The 9,832-nt window shown below is 35.9% G+C and overlaps 1 protein-coding gene across 1 annotated transcript; it reads left to right on the top strand.

Moving 5' to 3' along the window:
• Window positions 1-501: 501 nt before the first annotated feature.
• Window positions 502-1,085, top strand: LOC311167203 (large ribosomal subunit protein uL22; the record flags this gene model as incomplete). The annotated part of the gene is made up of 1 exon (XM_084228047.1): window positions 502-1,085. The coding sequence occupies one exon, from the start codon at window positions 502-504 to the stop codon at window positions 1,054-1,056; it is 555 nt and encodes a 184-aa protein (XP_084084173.1). The 3' UTR covers window positions 1,057-1,085.
• Window positions 1,086-9,832: the final 8,747 nt, after the last annotated feature.

Raw genomic sequence — 9,832 nt, 5'->3', positions numbered from 1 at the left:
TGCTTATCTGAAAATGCTGTTTTCTTTAACTTTCTTTTTGTTCTGATCATTTCAAAGCATATGATTAGAGACATAATTATCCTCTGAAATGTTATATTATTTTCCTTGCCCTACTATATATTAACATGTTCTAATGGGTGGGGGGCGGGGGGGGCATCACAAACAGTTGTCATTAGGGATGCAAGTTAACATAGATGCCTAAAGCTTCTGTCTAAATGACCAAGGGCAAAACTCTTTGCCTAACAGCAAACCTAATACCTAATTGATCACATTTGTTCTCTTTCTCTTTATTCTAGACATTGTATCTAAAAGGCTAGTACAAACTGAAGTGAACATTATACCCACCCTGCATTCATCAAAAAAGTTTTTCTTCCCTCTCTCTGGCAAATAAAGTGAATAATGAACAGGTAGATGGATATATACACAAGACAAAATATAAACAAAACTTTAAATAAGAAATATAATTCTACTTCCCGTATGCAGCCTTAGTGATCTCTGAAAATGGCTCGCTACTCACTTGACCCAGAAAACCCTACAAAGTCATGCAAATCAAGAGGTTCAAATCTGCGTGTTCATTTTAAGAACACTCGTGAAACTGCCCAGGCCATCAAGGGTATGCATATCCGAAAAGCCACCAAGTATCTGAAGGATGTTACTCTACAGAAGCAATGCGTGCCATTCCGTCGTTACAATGGTGGCGTTGGCAGATGTGCCCAGGCCAAACAGTGGGGTTGGACGCAAGGTCGGTGGCCCAAAAAGAGTGCTGAATTTTTACTGCACATGCTTAAAAATGCAGAGAGTAATGCTGAACTTAAGGGTTTAGATGTAGATTCTCTGGTCATTGAGCACATCCAGGTGAACAAAGCCCCTAAGATGCGTCGCAGAACTTACAGAGCTCATGGTCGGATTAACCCATACATGAGCTCCCCCTGCCACATTGAGATGATCCTTACTGAAAAAGAGCAGATTGTTCCTAAACCAGAAGAGGAGGTGGCACAAAAGAAAAAGATATCGCAGAAGAAACTGAAGAAACAAAAACTTATGGCAAGGGAATAAGTTCAACGTAAAATAAAAGGAAGCAAAAGTAAAAGCAAAAAAAAAAAAAAAAAAGAAATATAATTCTACTTGAATCTAAACAGTAGGAAAATAAGCTGAAATGAAATTAAAGAATTAAAGAATTTATGAACAAAGACAAGGGTTTATTCTGACAAAGAATGACTTGATTAAGGAAACATAAAAAAGCATTAAAGAGTTTGCTTATGTTTTTTAAAACACATACTTCAAGTATCAACAATATCAATTGACTCTCCAGCATAAGATAAAGAACACTTGCTTTGTTTCCCTCTCCTTGCTTCTAGATTTGGGTCAGAGCACAATTTTTATTGTTTAAAATAACCCTACTATTATATAGCCTTAAATCTCCATGCAAGCACATTTAGTGTTGTGGCAGACATTATGAAGCATCTATCTCTACTTCCTCCCAAATCCCCGTCCTTGAATCTTTTTGTTCCAGTTTCCAGTCTATTTTTCATGGCTCTGTGTTGTATAAGAAGGTGATAATTGCTATGAAAAAATAAAGTGGGAAAGCAGGCAGAAAGAACCATGGACAATAAGTGTGGTAAGAGTTGGAATTTTAACTAGAATTGTCGGGGAAGAATTCACTCGCTGTTCTGCACAATTCTTATCATTACAAGCCATATGCTCCGAGGGTTAACAATTTTACCTACAGAAATGAGGCAGTATAATGTGAATTTTTTGTTGTTCAATTTTAGATTATAAAAATTCCTCAGTAGTGGAAGTTGGCTTCCTGTGTTATATCTTTATTGCACAAATATAAAAAAACTTAATATATACTAATTTTGTCCACCTGGTTATTTATTCTTTATGTAGTGAAATGTAACTATCATTTATTAAAGATAAGATTAATCTGAGATAGCAAGCTTAGTGTGGAATTTTTCTATATTTTCACATTTTACAACTTTTCACATTAAATCTCTTTCTGAATTTTATAAAAGATTTCACTCCAGAATGCATGTACTAAGCAATTAATACATTCAAGATCTATTTCTAAGAAGCCACAATTTTTTGCATTTATATTTCATTCAACTTCTATATTATTTAATCATACAATTATAAAAGACGAAATACAACTAATTTAAACTGATTAAACAGTAATGATCAAACAACATCCCTAACATTTTGCAAGCAAATCATAAAAGTGGGTCTGGGCATTTTTCTTTAGAATGGTAGTGCTTCTCTCCTGAGCCTGTGTGGCCTGATCGTACAATAGGAATAATACTTAAAAGCACTAAAAAGATAGTTGTGGTTTCTCAAAAAACTCTTCTATGTCTTTTTACTTCAATCTGCCAGGATAAATGTAGAAAGATTTTCTCCATAGGTTAGCAGTCTATTCTTTCATGTCACTATGCACCACAGGGAGGGTGAGCCTCCATTGATGTCAAGCGGGGAAAAGTTACGGTTTATGATAGGAGAACAGAGACACTCCAGGCTCCAGGAGTTGGCCGACTCATCACACACAGGAGGCATATAAATGCAAGCATAGTCAGGGAAAGTGTGCAGACCTAAAGTCTTTGAATGTTGATCATACTAAGAGAATATTTGTAGAAGACTAAACAGAAACCAGGACATAGGCAATCAAAAGAAGACAGAAGCAGAGATAAATGGAAAAGTACATCAAGTCAGGGCCTTGAAGGCAGAGGCAGCTGGATACCACCATTCATTCTGTATTACTCTCTAGGGGAAGCCAATCTTGAGGGAAGATAACATGAGGGGGCCATCAGCTCTACAGCTAAGCTTGGTAATAGAAGGGCGGACGCCACACACTGGGATCCCAGAGTCAGATCAATGTGGTCACTCCCTTCCACAGGATTTACAACACTCTATTCAACGCTATGCCCAACTCCCCAAGCAATATTTCTCTAATCTCTGTAAAGATAGTTGCCATGATTGGGGCCTCCCTGGTGGCACAAGGGGTTAAGATGCAACCTATGAAGCTGTCCACAGCCTCAGCAGCACAAGTTTGATCTCCAGCCAGGGAACTACCCACATGGTGCAGCAGACCTCTCCTGTCTCACCTGCTGCTCCCCTCAGCAGTGTGTTTCAGTCATTCCTCCTGTTCTGTTCCCCACTCTCTCTCTGGTGAATCCTCTCACCTCCCCGCACCTCTGGCCTTTACCCCAGTTGTTGTATGCATAAATAAATAAATCTTTAAAAAAAAAAAAGATACTCTAGTAAGCTAAATATTGCTTTAAAGTAAAAAAAAAAAAAAGATAGTTGTCACAAGTTAAACACAGAGGAAATAATGTTTAATTTTGTGTTGTAGATCTTGGCTAAGACTGAGAAATAGAAAAAAAAAAATCACAGGTAAAAAAATCAAATTGACCTTCTCAGGGACCCAAAATGTAGGAGTACAGGCCTGAGGATGGGAGGACATAAAAAGTTAATATCCAAATATTTGGTCTTTAAGATACTGGAAAAGTAATTTAATTTGTTGGGTTTTAGATTTCATCTATATCTTGTTCTCTTGCGGCAGTTTTAAAACATGTCCACAAATTCTTTGATCCTTGGCTCATCAAGAGAGAATCTATATGTCCCCTCCCTTAGGTTATGGTTTCCTTGACAAATCGAGTATGTAGGAAGGGACACTGTGAATTCGGAGGATAAATCATGAAAAGCCACACCATGTCTGCTTGGTATGTGGATTCCACCCCGATAAACAGGTAAGAAGTCCAGCTACCCTGAGGCACTACAGGTAGGGGCTCAGGTCAACAGACCCAGCCTTTGAGCCACCCCAGGTGAGGCCCTAGATATGTGGTTCCAAACCCAGTCATTAAAGCCTTCCCAACGGAGCCCCCATACATAACAGAACAAAGACAAATGTCCTGTTGATTTTCTGACCCACCGAAAGTGTGAATATGATAAAATGGTTGCTGTTCTATGACATTGGGTTGGAGAAGGGTGTGATTAGTTACACGAAAAGGAATAACTGGAATTAATTCCTAACACCTTTTGGGTAGTAAAATACTATTTATATGCCCCTGTGCTCAAGCTGGATACACACTTAGGCATGCACACATTCATTATGTCTCTTTCCTTTGAAAGAGAAAAGAAAGTAAAATGTTTGGCTCAGTTTTCTCAGAAACTAATAACAACCTTTATTGTTATTATTGTTGCTATGAGAAACTCCTTGGGAGTCTTAAGAACATTTCTGTGAAAATAAGCAACCTATTTCAAAGGAATAAATCATATTCAAACAGTACAAGTTTTGGGCTTGCTATGGCATCCAAAGGTGGTATTAAATGATAACATCATTTAAACCATTAAAAGATGGGAGGGAGCACCCACACACTCTTACTTCTGCCTTTTCCTTGTTCTTTTCCATTTTTCAGTAATTTTGATTAAAGATCATCTGTCATTCCCATTTCTACAAGAAGCAGGGTGCACTTTTGTCTAATACCTGAATTTAAAGATGCAGATCCTTGACCCTATGACCAAGTAGATGGAAGCCACAAATCCAAAAACTAGATGTAACTTTCATGTAAAAAGACCACTTTCAAGTCATCCTCTATGTCATTTTCCTGTGGGTCTTATAAAAAATCTACTACACCTTCATAGATGAATGTTTAAGAGAAAACTGACAGCATGTTTGATTTTTTTTTAAAACTTAAGCCCAAGTTAGGTGATCCCAGATCCACGTGGTTATAGAACTTTCATTTCCCATTTTTTATTTCTTGAAGAAGACAAAGATCTTTTGGCTAAATGTAACTTCACACCCAGGTGTAGATATTACTAAGTTTTCCTCTGAATTTCTGGATATCAAAAAATTTGCATTCTAAATTAAAAGTTATCAATTTCTTTCCTTCTTGAAAGTTAGACATACTATCAATGAAGTTTTATAAAAATAATCCATGTTTCATAAGGGAGTTTATCAATATCACTACACCACATAAAGGGAAAAATATGGGGATTCAAAGATTCATAAATAAGAGAAATGAAGCTATCTTACTGGCATTATACTTACTAATAAAACAGACAGTAAGAGTGGGTTTTTAGTCACCACAAAGCTAAACTTCTCAGTTTATCAACATGTCACGATTTTGACAATGCACTTCAACCAAGCTCAGTTCCATATCATGCATTCAAGACAGAGTGTGTGATGAGCCTTGTCCACAGGGGACAGGCAGCTCAGAAGCCCAGGTAGAGTGACAGCAGGAGCAAAGGACCACCGCAGGCCCTATCATGGCCCACTCTACAAAGAAGAAAGCTATGAGTAGGTGAACATTTTCTGATATACATGCCAATATCATTGCCTGAGCCTGCGCCAAAAGAAGGTGGTAAGATTTTCATGACTTTCAAAGTCCTCCATATTTACTGAGCAGGACAACCCCTGAAACACCCCAAAATTCAGCAGCTTAAGATGGTATTTATTCCTTATGTAAATAAGGAATTGAAAAATGGTGGGCTCTGATTTATAGAGTGATACCAGACACACAGAACCTTTTATCTAATCACGCCACCATTTTTCTTTTGTTAGGTCCACTCCATGTAGTCAGGCAGCAATGGATAAGATTAAGAAGACAACCCCAGGTCTAACCACCTCAGCCAGGATAGGGACACTCAACATTTCTCATATCCCACTGGTATCTTAGAGACCGGTACTGCCACAGACAGAAAAGAAATTTTTATTCTCCACCTGCCCCACACCCCCATTTTGTGACCTTTATTCATTTCATTTCACTTCCAAAATTGTTACTTCCCTACAAATGAGTAAAAACATTAATAATGAAAAATCTTATATCTCTTTAAGAATGTGGCAGAAATATACTGTTTGACATGTCATGACTTATTCCCATTATCTATGGGAAAATGCAAAATTTGGACTGAACAATTATAATGTGACATTTAAACATTCTCATCTACCAACTTCTAGTCTTAGAAATTATATATAAAGTAAAACTCTCAACATATAATGTTATTCTTAGCTCAGATAGAAAATTATGCTGGTTATAGCAGTATAACTATGATGTTGCCATGGTTATCTACATATTAATGAATATTAAACTTGCTTCCTTATGCTTATTAGAATGTATATTGTGAAAATGGAGAAGGGATTTTAGTTTATTAGCAGACTGTAAGGCCCAAAGTTCTCAGACAAAAGTTTGAATATTGGGAACTAGTTCAGGCTCTGATATTCAGCAGGTTCTTTTCTTGTATCCATGATGTGTTTTGGTGGTTTTTTTTTTGTTTTTTGTTTTTTTTTTTTTGGCCTCTCATCAGCTACAGCAATTCAGGGATAAGCATTTTATACATCATAGAGTAAATATAATTTTCTGGGAATAGAGAAACATGGGGAGAGATAGCATGAATTATGCAAAAATATAAATTTGTTTTAAAACCATAAGACATCAGCAAATTTAATATGTTTATTCACTTCTATTATTTATCAGACCCATCCTCCTGAGTCTGCCTACAAAACTCTCACCATAAATTATCAAGGAAATAAAAGTTTCAGAATCATAAATAATATTAATAACTAATGATTTTCACAGAAATGACTGAGACTTAAAATGCAAGACACTTCTTTTATTGTATTTTATAAAGCACTCAAATTGTAGGCATTTCTATCTTCCAACACAGCAGATCATTTATCTCCTCCCATTTATATTTCTCAGTACAGGCTTTTGGAAAAAAAAGTTAAAACTTATGTGTGCAAGCTATGTATGTCTTCAGACTGCATGAGAGGACAAAGAATTATATGGTAATGTGTATCTTCCTGTGATCTATTTGTTTATATAAAAGATATTTCTGGACCATTTAATATGTGCCAAACCCTGTCCTGGTGTTAGGGATATAGCAATGAACAAAACAGACAAAGCTCCTACCTTTATAGAACTTATAACAGGGCAGGTAAGAAATGCTGAAGGTCTAGACCAAGATTTGTGAAAACTCACTCACTGTTGACAAGAGTAATCCTTAGATTAGCCTTCAAATTCTTCAGCCTGTATTTTAGGCTTTCCTTGCAGGAATCTACCAAGCTTTCCCCAAATGGTGTACATCACGGTGTTCCAAATTTCCATGGAGCTAGAAATCAGGATCATGGCCAATTAACAAGTTATAACCAAATTTCAAGGTCTAATTCAAATCCTACTTTCCCCACAAAGCCTCCAAGGTCTACCTGTTCTTTCTCGGCACAATGAATACTCAGACAGTTTTATGTCAAAAATCATGTAGCTTTATTGAATTTCCATTTCCGAAGGTACTTTACAAACTTCAATTTATTTGCATATGAATTAATCTCAAAATGAAAATACCTCCATTTTATAGATTAGACTTCAATTTCAATAAATTATGGTTCAAAAATCCATATATCTCACATTTCAAACATACCACCTTTGCTTAAAAGTTGATTTCTTAATATATTATGAATTCTATTAAGTCAGGAATCATCTTATATATGTATGTATTTCCTTTAATATCTAAAATGAATACTTTATCCATAAAAGACTCTGACTGATATTTTTCAAAATAATCATGATAACAATGCAAGATCAAACATAGTATATACTTTCTTCTTCATATGGCATATAAATTGACAAATAGAAGAAGCCAGGAGGAAGCAAATCACAGTGGGCTAAAATGGTATAAAAAGAAAGACAAAAACTAAAGGATAAGTAGAATTTAAGTTGCTGGTATCCATAAGTAAAAACATTCCACATATGGGAAAAGAGCAAAGGTGTAGAGGTGAGAATGTACAAGTGCAGTTGAAGGAGTCTCACTATAGCAGATATTGATATAGTGGAAGAAAGTGTATGATAGACAAAATAATGACCCACCCCCCAAAAAATGTATGTGCAGTCCCCAAAAACCATGAATGTGAGTTTATATGGAAAAAAGGATTTCATAGAAGTGATGAAGTTAAGGATTCTAAAGGGAGAATATCCAAGTTTCCTTCAATGGAGAGTGTGTTTCCTTGTCTTTCAGTTTCTAAAGGCTTCCGCCTCATGTCCCCTTCCTCATATCATTATGACCACTTGCTACCATCATAATGTCCCTTTCTATCTCACTCTGATCTCTGTTGAAAGAACACAACTCTGCCAACACCTTGATTTTAGACTTCTGATCTTCAGAACTGTAAGATATGAAATGTTTGTTGTCTTAAGCAACTCCATTGTGGTAATTATCTTACTAATGGGATATCTGTGCACCTGAAAACTTGAGTGACAAACTAAGTAAGTAGAATCTTCCCTGCATGCATTGAATATTTCTAAGTTAGAGATGGAAACAAATTAATGTTACAAAGATGCATCACATTATTATATTTATTCAAGTTATATGAACTATTGTGATAGCAATGAAAAATAACCAAAAGGAAATGCTTAGAGATTGTTTCTGAGGAACTCTGAAAAGGGAAGGAAGATACAAAGAGGATACATAAAGCCTGAGCATGGGAGGTACAGTGAGAGATTAAGAGAATTTAGGTGGAATATTAAATGCTAAGAAAAATAATGAGTTAATATCACATATATTGAGGTTAGCATACTGAAGTCATATCAGTTAGAAGGTAGAGGGTGAATTACTAGAAAAATAGCTTGGAAATAATGCCAGTTAACTTTGAACCTCACTGAAGTATGAATGTTGTCCTTCTCACAATATCCACAGATCCAAATTCAATGCATGATACCTAACAAGTACTAAAGGCATGTCGTTTCTGATTTTTCCAATGAAATGCATTGCAGACACATTTGATTTTAAAACAGCTTATTTAGAATAAATAACTAGTTTTAAAGATTTTCTCTCTCTCTCTCTCTCTCTCTCAAGCAATCTCCCTGCTGCTTCTTTGCAAATTTGCATTTGGATTCCAGAAACCATATATATCCACGTGGCATTGACAGGGAGGATGGCCTAATCTGTATGCAATTCTCTTGCTATTCTTTCTGCTGAATTATGCCTTGGCTTCTCTGATCCTGGGTGTCCAGCACCAGTTTCTAGAGGTTCAATTGAGGCCATCCCATGTGGTCTTTTGCACATCTATGGCACTGCTGCAGGTGCCGTAACTCCCAACTTCAAGTTGGCACAACTACTTCATCACTATCAAGGACTCTTGTATTTCTCCCAATATTTCTATATCCCTAAATAACCACACTGGGATAGGCTACCCTTCTAAAGTATATTCTATTTATGTGTGTAAAATTCATTTTCAATAATTGTTTTCTGTACATGTTAAATAACTCTCCATTTATAGTACATGTTACTGTGATTTTAGAAGATGGTCATTTAGCCCCTATTTTAAAATTTCAAGACCAGAAGAATTTCTTATTGTTCTAGTGAATGAGTTAAATATAAGAAACAACCTTCTCATCTCAAAAACTGCTAAACTTCAAGAAGACATAAATGTCGATTTGAGTTCAAACAAAGGTCCATGCTATAAAAACATTGTATCAATTCCAAAGGGGATTTATGATAAAGTAGGTAATATAGTACATGTATCTAAAACTCATTTCAGCTGATACTCAAGGAATTGATTTTTACACTAAAGTTGTTTTATTGGTTACTGTAAAATTCTCGATTATACCTTTTTATTTAAATATTTCATCATAAAAATATGATGAACGAGGCAGGCAGATTATAATCTATGTATGATAGGTATAAAAAGATCTCTGTGGGGCTTTATAAAAATGCCTCAGTTTAGAAAACTGCCAAACAGGCAGAGCAAGCAACCTGGCAAATATATAACTAATAAAACTTCCGAGTTGTCAATGGCGAAAAGCTGAAAGCATTCCCATTAAGATCTGGGACAAGGACACAGAAACAT

The sequence above is a fragment of the Talpa europaea genome, assembly GCF_964194135.1.
Source record: "Talpa europaea genome assembly, chromosome: 2".
Classification (NCBI taxonomy): Eukaryota; Metazoa; Chordata; class Mammalia; order Eulipotyphla; family Talpidae; genus Talpa; species Talpa europaea.
Note: the sequence above shows the minus strand (reverse complement) of the source record. Positions and strands in the feature narration are given on the sequence as shown.